Source organism: Lithobates pipiens, unplaced genomic scaffold, assembly GCF_037356315.1.
Source record: "Lithobates pipiens isolate NorthernLeopardFrog02 unplaced genomic scaffold, aLitPip1_a1.2 Scaffold_30, whole genome shotgun sequence".
Classification (NCBI taxonomy): Eukaryota; Metazoa; Chordata; class Amphibia; order Anura; family Ranidae; genus Lithobates; species Lithobates pipiens.
Window position 1 is genome coordinate 96,868,121 of NW_027507791.1, and position 18,633 is coordinate 96,886,753.

General features: G+C 41.5%; 1 protein-coding gene across 9 annotated transcripts in view; it reads right to left on the reverse strand.

Moving 5' to 3' along the window:
• Positions 1 to 18,633, reverse strand: part of CAPN3 (calpain 3) — a 263,927-nt gene that overhangs the window by 26,741 nt on the left and 218,553 nt on the right. For 8 of the 9 annotated variants that reach the window (XM_077464668.1, XM_077464666.1, XM_077464663.1 and 5 more), the window contains 4 exons: positions 14,500 to 14,610; positions 4,722 to 4,796; positions 2,733 to 2,790; positions 184 to 248 (listed from right to left, as the gene is read on the reverse strand). In XM_077464668.1, the coding sequence (XP_077320794.1) occupies positions 184 to 248; positions 2,733 to 2,790; positions 4,722 to 4,796; positions 14,500 to 14,610 (309 nt within the window). The remainder of the gene's footprint in view (positions 1 to 183; positions 249 to 2,732; positions 2,791 to 4,721; positions 4,797 to 14,499; positions 14,611 to 18,633) is intronic. The other variant, XM_077464667.1, reaches the window with a different exon arrangement.

Sequence of the window (18,633 nt, forward strand, 5' to 3'; positions counted from 1 at the left end):
AAAGATATGGATTGAAACTACTTAACTTCTGTCTATTCTTGCTCAGACATGCAACAGATATTCAGAATCTGTTTATTTGTACAACATAAAATGATTGCACGACATACGTTCAGTGTAAATCTCCAACTTACAGCTACAAGATAAGGTTATGTTTGCTAACTTGAATTCATACAAAAAGGATACATCCATAAGAGCAATCATACTGCGGCAAGACTCCAGGGTGAAACCTTCAATCTTTAGGTTTTTATCTGAAGAAAAAAAAAAACAGTATTGCAGTCATTCACATAGAATCACAAAACAAATGCACATTTCTTTAAATAAAAAATAAAACAACACCTTGGAATAAAGTTAAATGCTTAAATAAAGAGTACTCTGCATAAAATAAATAATGGGAAATTGCATCTGGATCTATTTTTCGTGATAAACACACTTAAATGCTATGTACTATTTAGCTGTATTCACTAATATTATTATACTGGATTTATATAGCGCCAAGAGTTTGCACAGCGCTTTACAACATGAGGGCAGACAATACAGTTATAATACAATTTAATACAGGAGTAGTGTTGGGTGAACGGTTTGGCCCGAGAATGAGTTCGCCAGAGCTTTGACAGTTCATATATAGGTAATGTCAGCTGGTGGCTCCACCCCCTTGTGACATCAACAGCCCAGCATGTAGCTGTCTGTGACATTACAAGGGGGCATGGCCACCAGATGACATTGCCAGGTGACCACGTCCTTACTTATATAAGAACTGTCTATACACAGAGGAGGCATTTGGCCGGCAGCTGTCCTAGAAGGCAGAGCGTTTATATTTTTGGGGTTTGTCAAAAACTTGTCTGCTATTTTAATTTTTTTTTCTACACTTTTTGGGTGAATGGGTAGGGGTACTATGTACCCGATACTCATTCACATAATGGGAAGGGCCAGGATCTATGGGCTCCCTTGTTAAAGAGGGCTTCCAGATTCCAATAAGCCTCTCGCCCGCAGACCCCCACAACCACCGGCCATGGTTGTGGGAATAAGGCCCTTGTTCCCATCAACATGGGGACAAGGAGCATTTTTGGGGGTGGGGGCTTTTTTTTTTTCCTTATTTTTCCACTAGCCAAGTGCCAGCTATTGTAACTGCTTGTAATTTTAAATGGGATTTGACTCATTTTCTTTTCTTAACAAATGGCAGTTTTGCTGCAGCATGTCCTGTATATGCTACAGATGCACCACTTTACAGGCAGAATAAGGAGACTCCCCAGGCACTATACTTAAAGGAATTTTTCATTTTTGTTGTTGCACTTTAAGCATAATTAAAATCACTGCTCCTGAAAAAACAATATATTTTTTTTTAAATTGCATTGCTACATGTCCCCCAGGGCAGTATCCAGATCCCTATACCCCTTTTATGGCCAATTGCTTGCATAAAAGTCTTCAAAATGGGTACTTTTGATTTTTCCTGTTCGGCTCCCATGGACTTCAATGGGGTCCGCTGTTCAGGTTAGAACATTTCCCCTGTTCGGGAGTTCTGCTGCGAACCAAACAAGGGGGTGTTCAGCCCACATCTATACAGAAGGAATCAGGGGGCCCTGCTCGTTAGAGCTTACAATCTAGGATAGTAAACTTTATTATGTTTGTTATTTGTAGCTATTGTTTCTTTGGATTACTGTAGACTGACCCACATTAACTGCTTGCTCTACATGTTCCTACCTGGGATTTCAACAGTTCTCTGAAAATTAAATATTTCTATAACAATAATCTGTTAAAGATTGATTTGATTTATTTCCACTGCTACCAGTGTATTCTTTTCAGAAATGTTACATGTCAGGATATGAATATGGGACATGCCCATTGCTGACTTTTTTCTAATGTTGAAAGTTCTAGGGCTGTAATCCTTATCCTTTCTACATGACTTAACGAGTCACTGATTTAGAGTAAGTATCCACATAATGGTTGTCGAACACTTCATGCATCCTATGTCAGTGACTTTCCACTTAGTAATGCAAGAATAAGGCAGTTTTGTAACTTGGCTCTTAAAAAAACAAGTGAGCAGTGCTAGTTCCTATATTTCTATACTGTTAGATTGTTTATGTACAAAATTTGGTTAATATATCAAATAAAACACAGCACAGCATAATGTTTAAATACACTGAGATGTAGCTACTACTAAAATTGCTTGTCTACAGCAAAAGTCAGATTCCCCTAAACTGCAATTTCAGTTTTTTCTGATGGGTTTAATTATCTTTGAGATACCATCACACTTTTGTTGATTTATAATAATTCTAAGGCCATCATCGCTGCTATGTTTAAACTGATAACCTGTAAAGGCTTTTAAAGTATTGTTTATGGACGATTTGGATACCGTACTTTTCCACTATTTCACATCAGCGGGCAGTTTTAAAGCTTAACATATTTGATATGTATTTACTCACCATAGCCCTACTCACAAGGCCAAAGTGAAGGTGCCACTCATACTACTGGACTAACCCAGTCTGTTGAAAGGGCATGATACCAACACTGAGCTTTGTTATGGTAATTCTAGTAGAAATATCTTGCTACTGGAAGCCCCAATTGTCACATTAGAAAACTGAAATATCAGCTTTGTATGGAGCAAACATTAAAAAAAAAAGTTCATATGCATAGCTTTGTTTTCTGTTTATATACAGTACATTACTTTAGTGCTCTGTAAAGTATGCATATACTAGAAGCTACCAATGTGGAGAGTAGATGGATTGTATACATACGTTTAGTTACAACTCTATTTAGAACACTCTGAAGTTCATCAGCACTGATTTCCATGTCCTAGAAGAAAACCAGAAATGAAAACATCAGCTAAAGATAGAAAACCAAAGCCGAGCCAAAACCAAAGGAAGTCAATCCCCATCTCAACATTCTGCCATCACTAAGATTATTCTAGTCAATTGCTGGATGGAAATCGCTTTAGTTGATGGTAAAGTGCCTTTTAACCAAAATAATGAATGACTAAATGATATTTAATTTGATGCCACAATAACGCCATCATACCCATAGACTGAATCAGGAGCATTTAGCCCCTACCAGTTATCTGGAGTAGAATATAATATGTATTGCCCTACACTCCTTCCCTAAACATATGTGCCACCCTCTACCATTACATCCAGCTTCCTATACCAAGGTAATTGTGCCATAGGAGGGGTGAAAGCCTCTGGACACATTCTCCATCTTCTTTTTATTACCAGTGTATTATCGGTGCATGCCTTTAAACTCATTAAGCCCCATACACACGATCAGTTTTTCTGCTGAGTTTTTCCTTCAGGTTCACCAAAACCATGTAGTGCAAGGGCCTGCCTGATTGCATACAAATTGAAACTCCTAAGGTTTGACCTCATTTTATGTGGTTTTGGTAAATCTGAAGGAAAAACTCAACAGAAAAACTGATAGTGTGTATGGGGCTTTAGGGACAAGAAGAAAGAATTTGGGTCATTTTCACTTAAAATTCACCACATGAAAATGCATTTCAAATAGAAATGCAATTTTTCTCATACGGTTGGTTCACATCTACACAAAAGATCCCCAAAGTCACTTTCAAGCTAGCCACAAAAAAATACTTAGGTAAGTAAAACACTGAAGTTTTTCTTGCATTCATTTGTAAAGACATGTAAAGCCACAGTGCCACATCAAGGCACCTTTGAAAAGTAAGCCCCCTCACCCCCTCATCTTTGGATTTAGTGCAAACACACACTGGAGGTCTTCAGCTGCCTTGGTACAGTGTAGCACGACCAAGTAATTGTCAGTCAAACTATCAGAGCACTGAAAACCAAAACATGACCTGGTAATGAAAGGGTATTTACAGGCTAGTACTCAATGGCCTACAGGTAAGCTTGTCTTCAGTTTTTGCTTTGCTACATATGGTATGTCCTATAGCTGAGAAATCAGATAGTTTTGAGTCAGAGACCACACTTATTAGAAATGCCTTGAGCAGTAGTGTTATTCTACTTGAATTTGAAAATGTATGTAACAAAATCTCTTCTGATAAATTTTTTTTTTTTGCTTTTTTGCTGGATTACTTTTGAGTCCCCATTTACATCTCTTGCTTTGAGATTGTGGGCAGAATTGCTGCAATTCTGCCTGTGATCCCAAATTGCATGGCAATCACAGCACAATGTGTTGGGTGCCATTATCCTCCAATGTCACCCCAGATGCAATTTTGTTGTTCAACGATTGCAGCAAACCGTGCCATCACAAATTATGTGAAACTTGTTGCCAAAAAGGAGCAGGGGTTTCCTTTTGGGCAAGCAATGCCCATAGGGCAGCCCATTCAAGTGAATTCAAGAATAGCATGTCAAAATTGAGTAGATATTTGATAATGTGAACAGGGCCTTAAAGAGTGCTTATGGCCTTTTTGTATTGTTTTGTATATTGCCCTGCTTGTGTGCAAACTGATCAGAGTGTCTGGCATTGTAAATTTTTTATTTCACAAAAAAATATATAGACACATTCACATTCAGACAATGGGATAATTATCTCCTCAAACAGCAAATGGAAGCTTCACCCTTTGATCTATTCAGTCTACTGTATATGGTCTTCCAGGTCACAATTTTTTTAACAGCAATCATGCTATTTGTTTTCCATGCCATCATTTTATTTTCTAGGGTTAAAAAAAACTCAAGTTGTCACTCGAAAACATGTTCGGCTTACTGTGTAAGAATGAAAAGTAATATATAATGGATTTTAACACTACTATCAGTACTCACATCCCCTGCAATCTGCTGAAAGATGTTCCTGAATTGCTTCTCCTCTTCAGTTTCTTTGCCAGTGTTTCCAGAGTTCTACAAAATACAGAAGTAGTATAATTTGTATAATTATTAGGCCATTTTATAATGAATTATTAAACATCTTATATCCCACTGAAAAAAACACGATGCTGTTGCAATGAATAAAAACTATAAAGATGCGTTTATTGAAACAATGGTAAGTTTATAATAAAGATAAAAAGGGGGAAATTGTTTAGGACTTTAGATGAGGTATATGGTCGAACGAGCATACGCCTCCATCCATCAATTTTGGACTTTGAGTGAGATGTGTATTTGGACAAAAATAGATAGAAATAGATAAATTGCACAATAAAGAAGAAGTTTATTCATATAAATGCACATGGGACATGGTACATAGCAGATATTACGAGCTGATAGACATATAATAGACGTGAACCAAAAATTCCATTATTGCACATGATACACGAAACCAAAAAAACAGAGCATGATGTAAACGTATGATTGAATAAAAAAAAACGCATTTAAAAGCTTGACACGTTTCGTGGATGAAGTTCCACTTCTTCAGAAGCAAGTGTAGAGTGCGTATCTAAAAAAAAATAAAATACTCAAATGAAAATTAAATAGGAATGTAAGGGGGCGGGGGGGGGGGGGAGAAAACCAAACATCACAAAGTTACTTACATAGCTCTAAATTTGGTCATAAAATGCTAAAACCTGATGGTTGAGGAAAGCTGGGAAAAATTCCCCACCGTGGATAAAGATGCCTGCAAAGGTTCCAATCTATATGAATGTAAAATTAAATAGTCAATAAAGTGTATGGTTAAACTTGTAAGGGGCATAAAGCCTAAGTTGGGTCAATGTGAGAGTGAAGGGACAGAAGGAAGTGTAGTGAAGACCCTTACACCAGGGGAAACAAAAAGTGATGGGGTATATACATTCTGAGATCACGACAGACCAATCCTGTCCAGAAATTCAGGAACTGACTGAAATGACAAAGAAACAAATGAAAGAAACCCCAAGGGGAAATGAAGGAAGTGAGTATACCTGGTAATCCCAGTGCTAGTGCCATGGCTTCCATGTGTGATCCATAAAGTGTCCAGCATGAAGTGAAGAATCATGCCTCCCACAAGAATGAAGTATATACCTGCCGTGGCCGCTATGCATGACGCCCCCAGTGTCACGCTGAGCGTGTTTGAATGAAGGCACTCCCACCAGAACAACTGACATGATGCAGCCAGTGTCTGGGGAGATGCACAACACACGCTGAGGATGAAACAACGCTGCCGGAGTAATTTGGAATATTTTTTAAAGATGCTTGCTTCGGAAGAAGTGGAAACGTCATCCACAAAACGTGCCAATATTTTAAATACAGTTTTTTTTATTCAATCAAGCGTTGATTTTATGTATAATGTGCAATCATTGAATTTTTGTTTCATGTCTATTATATGCCCATCAGCTCGTCATATCTGCTATGTACCATGTGCATTTATATGAATAAACTTCTTCTTTATTGTGCAATTCATCTATTTCTATTTTTGTCCAAATACACATGAAAGTACAAAAAGGAGGGGTTACAAAAGGTGACCCAAGGTAGGACTTTAAAGGCACAGTAAACAATAAGGATATGAAAAAATATTGATATTTATTGAAACATAGATATAAATACTGCATTTATCGGCATATAACACGCACTTTTTCCCCCTTAAAATCAGGGGAAAATCATGGATGCGTGTTATACGTCGATCCCCGCTGTTTGTGAGGGGAAGTGGAGTGAGCGCCACCGAAAAAGACAGAGCCGAGTGTGCTGTGTGCTCGGCTCCACTCAGCTGCGCTCGCAGTCACACCATCCCGCCTCCCTGCTGTCTGAGTGGAAGAGGAACGAATGTCAGCAAAAAAGACAGAGTCGAGTGTACTGTGTACTCGGCTCAGCTCGCAGTCCTGCCTCCTAGCCTTTACGGGCCATTGGACCGGCGATGTGTCCATCATAGAAGCCAGCCAAGGGGTGGGACTGCGAGACGAGCCATATCTCGGCGGCGCAATAATTTAAAAAACGACAATGCTGCAATTTTGGGCAAGGCTGCAGATGGACACTGGGCAAGGCTGCAGATGGACATCATAACAACCAATGACATTGAGGAGCCAGGACACTCAGCAATGCATCATTAGTTGCTATGCTGCTGGTGGCTGGCCCAACAGCATCATGGAAAAACATTGCACTTTTTCAGGGCAGAAGCATCCAGGGCCACCCCAGTATTCAGAAAAGGACCTGCTCCCTCTTGCCCTGTGCCATGCTGCTGCTGCTTTAGTGAAGATTGTATGGTAGGATGGGGGGACTGAGAACTTCATTTGAAGGGGGGGGCATTGATGTAAAGGAGGGGGAGCTTTCATGTGAAAGGGAGGCTCCACTGTGAAAGAAGAGGACCGATGTAATGGAAGACTCTGATGTGGATGGGCTCTGGTTTGATGGGTGGATTCTGATGTAAATGGGAACTTCTTATGTGAAGTTATTTATTGGGGCAAGTTTATCCATTTAGGTTTTAATCATTCAATTAAAAAAAAAAAGATTTTTTCGGCCTGCACATTTTTTGTAAAATATGCAATGTGGCCCACATGCTGAAAAGTTTAGAGAACCCTGTTGTACATTGTTATCACTATGATGACAAAGAGCCTAGGCTAGACAGATGTGTAGACAGAAAAGAGACAGGGAGGGATATAAACTGGTAATATATCATCCATTTTCATCATTTTAATGCAAAACAAGCACTACTTACTGTATATCCAGCTTGGTAACACAAATCAAATGCATTAAAAATTGAGATGAACTACAAACCTTTATAAGAAAGGAAAACAATGTTCAGGGTCATAACTTAGCTTTAACAGCCGAAGTGATGAAGCTGGACTCTAGATGCATGGCTTAGGAGACTATCATATTACTAGCTTAATTCCCGTACCTTCATCTTCAAACACTGCAGCAGAATTGTAGCTAGGTTCATTTTAGAGACCCATTTTTGTTTAGGCCAAAATGCTTCTTTAAACCAAGCTTCTATTTGGGAAGTAAAAGGCATACCACATGGTAGGCACATAAGGCAAATATTTTTACCTTACCTTTTACCCTACCAAGCAAACAATTTTATGGGGGGAACCTGGTTCCTCCATCACCTGTCATTTACAGCTGGTGCTTGAACGCAAGTTATTAAGTCTTAGCATTGTAATGTTATTGCTGTTTAAATATTGACTTTCAGAATGTCAGTCTTGGCATAGGAACTTCAGAGGCCTCAGACTGCAGATTGGGTTAGTGATGAAGTATGACGCAGATACCAGCAAGGAACCCTATGGCGCCTACTCTGCAGCAGGCCAGTTTCAGAATACAGATTCACTCTGAATATATCCAGCTGCATTGCACATATCCTTAATAGTTTAGCTTCCTTAATTTATTAAGTTACATTTACTTTATACGAGTATAGAATTGTGTGAAGATATGTTAATTAAATTGTTTGCAATACAGTATATTTTCTACTGCATTGTAACTTTACTACCAAAGTACTACAGTTCTCATGAGGTGGTTCCACAGTATCCTTGGGCCTTGCATCCCTCCAGCTGTTTGCCTGTGTTACAAGAGCTACCCTGGACTTTACTGTGAGGGATGCTGTTTGTGCAGATGAGCACGAGTAGCTGTTTGTGTTCTGATCTGTTTTACTGAAGTAGTGACTCTTTATTCTTAGAGTTGTAGCGCACTCCCTTAAGGGTCGCAAGTAAACTAGGATCCCCCAATGTCACCCCCCAGACTAGGGGGCTCCTTGCAAGGGCCTCCGACAGCCTGCTCAGCACCCCATCTCCATCTGCCACCTGACTGCCCCTGCTGGCATGACTCATGTCTATTTATGTGGTGCCTACCCCCTTCCAGACCCTTTTTGCTGGGGATTTGTCAAGGACCTCATGAATATGCCAAACAGCTGCACCTAACCTCCTTCCACTACATCTGGAAGCTTCTCCAAGGTTCCAGAAAATGGGTAGGCACCAGAGATGCTGCTTGCTGAGTCATCCAGCCTCACTGAGTCAGTCAACTCTAACCCAGATTCAACCCAAGCCTGGCTCTCAATTTACCTACCCTATCAGTTAACTATATATACTAGCACACTAGCTAGTGGGTGCTACACCCACCCCCCTACAAAACAGCCCATCCCCAGGCTGAGGGAAAAAAATAGCAGGAGCATCCCAAAAAATGCAAAGGAGGGGGAAAAGGGGAAACAACTTGGAAGGGCTATGTACAAATAATTTAGCAGCTACCGTATCTAAAAGGGACATTTCTCTTCAAAACACATTTGTACACTACAAATCAACAGTATATACACATCCTAACTACAGGTCTGGAACAGGTCAGGGTGTTAGGCCAGCCTAGTTAGTGAGCAAAGAGCAATACAGGCAGCAATCTTCTTCCTGCTGTCCATGTAAGTTTTACCAGTAAATTAAACAATTCACATCAGCTCCTTATAGATAGTACTGAAGGTAAGGCAGTCTCCTCAAGTTGCTGTCAGCTCCCCTGACAGCGACAAAGTGGCTCTTGGTTGGCTGTCAGGCTTTAACAACCACCACCCTGTCTTTGTAAATAGCTCTCCAGCCACCATTCCTTCCGAATATCCTGAGACCGGGTCTAAGTTTAGTCACAATGTGGTCCCCGGGCTTGGGGACATGTATATACTCCCACTTCATGTCATCCTCCCATTCTCCTCGAGAGTCCTCAATGACGTCCATGATCTTTAGAGGGACATAGGGATAGTCCAGACCCCACTCCAGAGCTGTTCTTCGCTGCACCTCCCATTGAAACCTGGAAAACCTTGGCAGTTCTCTTGGCTTTCCCTTCCCAGAAAGAACACAGGCTTTGGGTGACCTCACTACCCAACTACCTGTACTCAGCCAATTTGGTCTGGGTGGTAGAGTATCTGTTGAGGAATTTCTGCTTTACACTGACTGGGATCTGCATGGCTCCTCTCGCCCCTTCAGCTGGGTCTGGTACATCTAACACCTCGGACAAAACTTCCACCTTCTCCTGAGAATGCCCCCTCCAAACTACTGTGTGATGACCACTCTGCAAACTCATCATCCAAGGGCCCAAAAACTGCCAGCAGTCTGAGCGACCACCAGTCTATGCACCCACCAATGGGACTCCCCACTGGCTCACCTGAAGACGAGCTGTCCTCCAACACTGGTTCCTTCCAGGTGGGGCTGCCAGGGTGTATGAGCATGGCTGGCTTTTAAGGAACATCATCTGGCTCCTACTGGGCAGTACTTGCAGGTACCAGCTCCCTCACCCAGGCTTCAAGCTGAGGCAGACTTCCTGCTTTTTTCCCAGATGTCACTTTTCTTCGCAGGGGTGTCATCACTATCAGACTCAACCCTGCCTTCACCAGATACTTCAAGGCCCGCTCTGGCCATCCGGGACTTCTGCGGCTGTTCCGTGCAGAGACCTGACCGCAGATCCATAACTATAGTTAAGTGGCTCCTATTCGCTGGGCATCAGCCTGGTGAGTGGCTCGTCACAGTGCCCATATCGGATCCAGGCACTAACCACTGCAGTTGGTCTTCTGCAACCAGGACAGTACACACAGCCTCTCCATCCCCTTGATTATCCCAAGGACATATCCCCCTCGATGCTCCAACCCAACACTGATGTTCACCACAGTCAGCTCCTGCATGTCAGGCAACCAGGTCAGCACTGAGTACACACATGCACCTTCCTCCATCTTGCTCCACTCTCTCACACTACCAGCAGGGCATGCTGCGTCTCCACCGGGGTGTGGTTACGCCCCCAAACTTCGAGACTGGCTGTCGCCTGCAGCTCTGAATAGCAGGCCCATTCCCACCACGCTCTGCTGTAATCCCTTGTTAACATTACTGAAGTTTGCAGGCATAGGCAGCACACTGATGATAGTGATGTACACTGGCACTTGCAGAACTTATCTACACATGCTGCTAAGCATCGACTGTGCCCGAGCAACACTGGGAGCAAGTGGTAGCAAGCGTTACGTTACACTCTAATTAGCAGGGTTAGGACAGTCCTTAACATCAGCCTTGGTTGGGCAACTAATAGACCCCCTCCTGCAGATACCCACTTGCTTACCCAAATCCCCATGGGCAACAGCAGACATTTTGGTGCACATTTTACTGTTCTCAGAAGGACATTGCAGCATACAGTCACATTTTCCACCTTTAAGCAGACTGCTGGACATTTTGAAATCAAAGGGCATGTTTGCCCACCGTGATTGCCATGGGTGACAGCACATGACACAGTTCTCAGAGTTCTCTCTGAACAGCAGATTTAACACAAATGTCCGTCCCAGACATGGTTTGAGGCAACTGGGTATGCGATGCAATAGTTCCCACTGGTTGCTATGGACAATGGCAATGGTTTTAGCACACAATCACAAACGGGCACAACACATAAGGCCGTCTCACTGGTTTTAACCCTCACAGTGATTCTGAAGCAAAGCACAGTCCCCTGGCTTGATGTATCTCTACTAGGAGCAACGGCCGTACAAGATGCCGTGGGTAATATTCCAGACTAGCCCTGTAGCATAACCCCTTAAGGGCTACAAGTAAACTGGGATCACCCACCCTGCACAGCCAGGCACACCAAATCTTCAGTCACCTCAAAATAAGGAAACAGTCCAGGACCTTGTTTTTGTTATTTGAGGGATTAGAACTTGGCTGGGGATTGGGAAATTATGGGATGCCCACTTGACTTCAAACAAACTTCAGGGACAACTATATCCTATATACAGTCTATATACACTCCACTACTTCCTCCAGCACTCACCTTGTTGCAATTTGGTAGCCAAGGCCCATTACAGGCAGGGACTCGAAACCCCTATACTTGAAGAAAGGCTGACACAGCTTACACTTTCCCAGCACTTTCTCTCTGTGGTCACTGATCCCAGCACCACCTCTTCAGGCACTGCCAGCCCACCTGGCTGCAGCTGCCCCTTTCAGAAGCCCTCCTAGCTAACTCCTGCACAGTCCTCCCTAACTGACACTCCACAGTCCGCCCAGACTGAACATTCACCAGCCCACCCAGCAGACTTCTCAGGAGCTCTCTGAATGTGCTGACCTGCTCCTGCTGTCCTCCTACTTGCTCCTGTGGCTCCCGGAAGGGTGAAGTCTGTGTATCCCCTGTGTGTTGTGGGGGACCCTTCCAATACCTGAGCTCCAGGCCCGAGGTTACCCCGCCCCGGCCCCCTCAGCGCTCCATGTCTATCTTCCACCTGACTGACCCTGCTGGCATGACTCATGCCTGTTTATGAGGCGCCTACTCCTTTCTAGCCCCATTTTGCTGGGGATTGGTCGAGGACCTCATAAATAAAACAGCTTCTCCCAACCTCCTCCCACTGCATCTGGAAGCTTTTCCAAGGTTCCAGAAAACAGGGGGAGGCACCAAAGATGCTGCTTGTTGAGTCATTCTGCCTCTCTGAGTCACACAACCCTGACACAGATTCAACCCAAGGCTTGGCTCTCAGCCAAACCAATTTACCTACACTATCAGTTAACTATATACACTAGCTAGAGGGTGCTACAGAGTCTTTTAGAGACTATACTTTGCAGTCACATGTTATTTTGATTGAGCCGAAGTCACATTGCTGAGAAGAGTCCATGTTTTTGAAGCTTTCATGATCTGTTTTGTATAAATATGTACTTCATGCACACCCTGTCATTCTGAACCTGTTTTGCATTACTGATTCTAACTTTCCTTCTGTTTAGTAAATTGCAAGTTACAGTTACTCCTTAACTTATTTCCATCCTGTCATACTTTTAACTATTTTGACATAGTTACTATGGCATGAACAGGGGGACAGCACCAATATCATAAGTACTAAAGAAGTGGCTTGGATGAGCTGGATAACATTTTCAACAGTACAGCATAAGTCCAGCTGATTGAGTAACTATTACTAACTTTACCATGACCTGAATGAATAAGCACCTTCACAGACACCATAGAGTAATTTTGTTCCACTCATGGTGACCAAGCTTCTACAAATTCATATTTAGTAGACATGAATAATAAAATAACTGTGAAGCTCAACACTTCTGGGTTGCAGAGAGAAGCTTGCTACAAAGTCTTCAACATCCAGCAGACATGGGTGTGTGGATTTCCTGGTGCCCTGCTGTGCTCAGTAGTTGAATCTGGTGGCCCTCCATGTCACTACAGTATACAGCAGAAAAGTAGGATACAGCAAAGGAATATCAATGTACAGTGGAGTAGCAGGCATCTGACACACCTGAAAGTATGCTGGATGTTGAAGACCTTTTAACAAGCTTCTCTGTGTAACTTAGTGGAGTTTGGCTACGTAGGCAGCAGGACAGGTAAGTATTAATTGTTTTCTTTACAGGCAGTGCTTTCTTTCAATGTTTAAAAGTAGCCTTAAAGCGGAGTTCCACCCAAAAATGGAACTTACGCTTTAAGTAATGGCACATTTGGCATGTCATTTTTTTGGTGGGGGGGGGGGGTGAGTACTAAGTTTTTAGAGGCACCCAGCTCCCACTTCCTCCCCTGGCACTGTGACACCGGAAGGAAGTTTACCTCTTCCCCTCCCTCCCTCCCTGCAATCTTCTGGGACACGTCACAGGTCCCAGAAGTTTGCCTGGCCATTCACAGCGCACAGCCCGGCTCGCGCATGCACAGTGCGCGCCCGGCTGTGGAGTCACAGCCAGGCACCCACATTTAGAATGCCAACGCCGTGGAGAGGAGGGGAAGAGGAGCAGGGCTTTGTAGCTGCTGACTTTTAAATGGGTAAAACTCCGCTTTAAAATTGGACTCATAATTTATTTTTGCATAATAGAAAATGTAGGAGGGTGAGCTGCAAAACACAATGTTAGGTGGGAACACCCAAAACTCACAGGTGGATAGGGGCAGTAATCATGTTGGGAAATCTTGCTGTTGGAGTATCTAAAGCATGTCAATTTCTTATGTTCGTTATACAAGAATGATTTAACATGGAAAACCGCCTCTTTTTTCCTTGGTACCAAACATGAGGTATGACATAGTACATCAGATATACTATATACAAAACACAATTTGCTTATTATTCCAGTAATTCAGAGCGACCAGCTTATTTCGACCTTACTAAACTAAACAAATATGGCTGCTTTGAATTACTATGTTACCATTCTCATTGTTCTTTATCCCAATTTACTGAATAAGTTAATCATGTAATCGGATAAGGAAACGTTTTAAGGTACCCATAAACATTACATGTCAGTAATATGAATGAAGCAATTTCAGCAGGTGTAAATAACAGTCACACTGCTATTTGATTACCAGCAACTACATATGTTGTGTGAGGATCTACCTACGGTAATTTGATATAAACTAAATGCTTAGGTAAGCCTTCAAACTACATGACTATTGGTAAACCAATCAGACTGTAGAGTGTATAGCCAGCTTTGGAAAAGAGTTGAATCTACCAATTCGGACATTTTTCTCCAATCTTTCATTTGTACTATAGAGATGATGGCTCATGCTGTGGGTCAGAAGAAGATGGTTGATGAAGGAGTATCTATTAGTGGTCAGATTATTATTATTATTTTTTAACAAGAAAAGTGGTCAGATTGTTATTTAATGTTCATCTGTCATGTAATGTCTCTGAGTACCTTTTAGGTCTTTCACCAAGACAGACTATGACTTACACTCTAATCACTACATCGACCCATCATTACAATCTTGCCCAGCAATGGCACATTATGAGAATTATGGAAGGCACAATGACCTTATCTTTATCTTTTTGATCGGCTGCCCTTTTTTTCTTCTCTTCATCAGACACTTCATCCACACTCAACTCCTTATTGCTGTTTGATCTGTCGGATACAAAGATGATTGGCTGGAACGGGGAGGAGGAGAGGGGTAAGAGGGAAAGAGAGGGCTGATTATAAAATGGAAGAGTGTAATGTGCCTAACTTTTACAATGGTCATGCATGAATCGGTGGTGCATCAAAAAGGAACATAGCTCCAAAGTATGTATCACCGGATCTTTCCATAGTTGAAATGTATGGATTTATTTAGATATTTAATTAGTTCATTGATATTTGTGATTACCGTAGTGCAATCATTTAGAATTTGGTTAATTGACAAAGGACCTTACTACATTTCATGTTGCTATATCAATAGCAACAGTCACAGCTAGAGACAATAAGAACTCTAAATAATGAAGATGAAGCACATTAAAACAAAGAAATTTTATCTTCAAAATTGTGTAAGTACTAGTATTATTATAACATTAATAACAGCTGTATTATAACAATCATCAGGGGCAATTAGAGGATCTCCTGACTAGTGCCCAATTTAAGTATTATCACATTTTAACTTTTTAAAAGTTTGTACCTCCACATGTTATGATTTGTGTTATGATTTTTTTTTCTCTAGGAAGTAAATTAAAAATCTATTTTTCTCCCAATAAAAATGCTGCTTCCTGCCCTCACACTCCCATGCTCTGTGTTGACAGAACTGTGACATACCCTTCATCACAGGGACATTTATTGCAGGGATAGAGAGGGGGGTTTGTCTGTGCAGATATGTAAATAAGTGCTAATTACTGAGAGCACTGGGTCTAGCTACTGCCTACTGGAGTAAACGGTCATATTTAGACACCTTATGCCCAGTACACATGGTCGGACTTTGATGGAAAATGTGCGATCGGATCGTGTTGTCGGAAAATCTGATCACGTGTGGGCTCCATCTGACTTTTTCCGTCGTAATTTCCGACACACAAACTATGAGAGTTGGATCTAAAATTTTCCGACAACAAAATCCAATCGTTTAAATTCCCATCATGTGTAGATAATTCCGACGGACAAAGTGCCACACATGCTCAGAATCAATTACGAGACGAAAGTGAGTGGCTACTGCCCTCTTTATAGTTCCGTCATATGTGATTTATGTCCCCTCGTTCTGAACGATCTGATTTTCCGCCAACTTTATGCGACTGTATGTATGCAAGACAAGTTTGGGCCAAAATCCGTCAGAAAAGATCAGACGGATTTTGTCATCGGAATGTGTGACCGTGTGTATTGGGCATTACACAACTGCTGTTACAGAAAATAGGAGGCAAGACTATGAAAACTGGACTTGATAGTGCAATTTCGAACTGACTGTATCTATTTCTGTGACTTTGACTGGGCTTTAAAGAGGAAATTTTGTTCAAACTGAAATCCCCTGGAACCACCTTCTGTGTGCACAGACTTATGGCCTATTTCAACTAGGTTTTGTTGCTTTCAGAACTGCTTCTTTCCCCAAACATGTCTATGGAAATTAAAAAGCAGCTGAAGCAGGTCAAATGCAGGCCAAATTCACTTCAATGAATGCCGAATGATCACTAAAGCCTCTTAAATTGTTAATTCTCCATTACGAACGCTAGTTTACAAGACCGACTGCTTCTGGCTCATCCTTGCTTCCAAGCAGGGGTGTTTGTACTTTGAACTTTTGTCCAACGGATTTGTGTACACACACTCGGAAAATCCGTCAACAGATATTTGTCCGCAGAAAATTTTAAAGCATGCCATCCAACATTTGTCCATAGAAAATCTGACAACAATTGTCCGATGGAGTGTACAAACAGTCAGATTTTCCGCCAACAGCCTGTCATCACACATTTTCTGTTGGAAAATCTGATCGTGTGTACGCGGTTTTACAGATCTATGCAGTTTGTAATAAATTGATCTATAATACTAGTCGCTGTCTGTGCTATAAACCCAGAGGTATTGGATGCATACTGTAGTTGGCCCAGGAGCAAAATAGAATGATTTGCATGATAGTTTCTCCAGTATCCTAAAATGAGATCTAAACCCCCTTTGCTTTAGTTTTTTCACGGAATGAGACATGCATGTACTTTCTATTTTAAGAAGGCTCTTTTTGTGCTTCAGCTACACTTGAAAAGAAATATGTTTGCAATATGCTTATTTTAATTTTTTTTTTTTTTTAACATTTTCTAACCCACAGCAGGAAAAGAACAGCTGCAATCAGAATGCAAGATAAGTAACTGTTTAATGGCTTTTATACCAAAGTCAATATAAGATAAGATCATAGACAGAAATCTAAATACATGCAGAAAGATGCTTAATATTCATGCAAATCAAACACATCATTCAACAGAATCATTTCAAACCAAACAATATCATGCACAATTATGAAAAAGTTAATATGATACCATTGCTGGGCAAGATGTCATGCAAGTGAACTGTAGTGACTTCTCATCACAGGAAACATATACTTATCTAATTTGTATTCAGCATACCAAAGGCCTAGTCATTATGAATACAATCACCCCAAAACATTCAGGACACAGAGCTATGTACATATCATACAGTATTATTTAGCTTAACATATGTGAAAGCCCAAACGCTATAATCACATATACACCTATTAGTGCTCCTACCCAAATGCCCATATTGTGTTTGACACTTCCTAGTAGCATTGGGGCTTGGACACTCCCTCCCCCCACCCAAAAACACCTTTCTAGGTGCCTGTATTTTAAAAATTCTAAGCAACATATATTTTTTTTGTTAAAGTAACAGTCACACTTTAATAAGTCAGTAACTTGAGGCAACTGTACAGGTCCGGAGTGCCAGCTCCACTGGTTCAATATCAGCATAAGCACTTGCTGAAAGCCAATCCGGACATGTTTAAACCTGCCATAGATGGTGCGATTTTCTTTCATCATTTTCATTCATTTTCACCAGGGGTTGCAAAAAAATAAATCGCTTGATTCCCATACAAACACAGTCGGTTTTTGATGCGGGAATCTCTACCATGGAGTTATAGCGGCTGTCAATAACCGCATGGTCCATAAATGGTTTGAATCTTGGCCGGTCGCTCGTCTATTTACTTAAGGCAGTCTTAACCACCCCAGGCTGACATTTGTTATACTTTTTTGTTAGAAAATTACTTAGAACCCGCATACATTATATATTTTTTGAAAGCAGAGACCCCAGAGAATAATTTTTTTTATGGTGCACGATATTTGCACAATATTTTTTTTAAAATGGAAATTATTAGTAAAAAATACACTTTATTGAATTTTAGTGCACATAGACACAGTATAATACACACTTGACTCCTTGACTTGACTCCTACGAGCAAACCACATATTACAAGAGGTGTCAACTGTCATCTGCTGCAAGGGAACTTCTAAACCAAAGGTCGTTGTTGTTCACGATAAAACTATAAGAGGATAATAAAGAAAAAAAAAGCAGACCTAATCAAATAAGAGGGAAAAGGGAAGTAGAAAAGAAAACCCAAGTAAGGGCACAGATAGCGTGTAAGGAGAACAAAAAGATAGAAAAAGGGGAGCATAGGAGAGATAGAGAACTGCTGGAGAGACACTTGTGGGAAGCGTTAGAGAGGAGACAGAGGGTAAGACACTTAGGGATTGCCACTTTCACCCTCCCTATATTTAACCTATGTACTGGGATGACCCTGTCGGGGTCAAGAGCATAGTCGCGAGGGTATCTGAGGAGGAGAAGCGGAGCCAGATGGACCACAACATCTTGTATTTAGCAAAGATGTTGTTGTCTAAAGCCAACATCTCCTCCATTCTCATAGTATCATTCGTGGCTGAGACCCATTGTGATAGGGGAGGTGTGGTGGTTGTCTTCCAGTATAAAGGAATAAGCAGTCATGGCGAAGACAGAAAAGGTGGAGAAGACTCCGTTTCTGTGATGTTATAGACCTGAGGAGTATTGAGAGGAGGGCAATCGTTGGAGTAGGCAATAAAGATTCCTCATAAACTTTATTATAGCATTTAAATACCCGAGTCCAGAAAGGGCGCATCCCCTCGCATTGCCATCAGACATGTAGATAGGTCCCTGTAACTGAGCCACAATGCAAGCAGGAGGTTGGAGTTGATGGG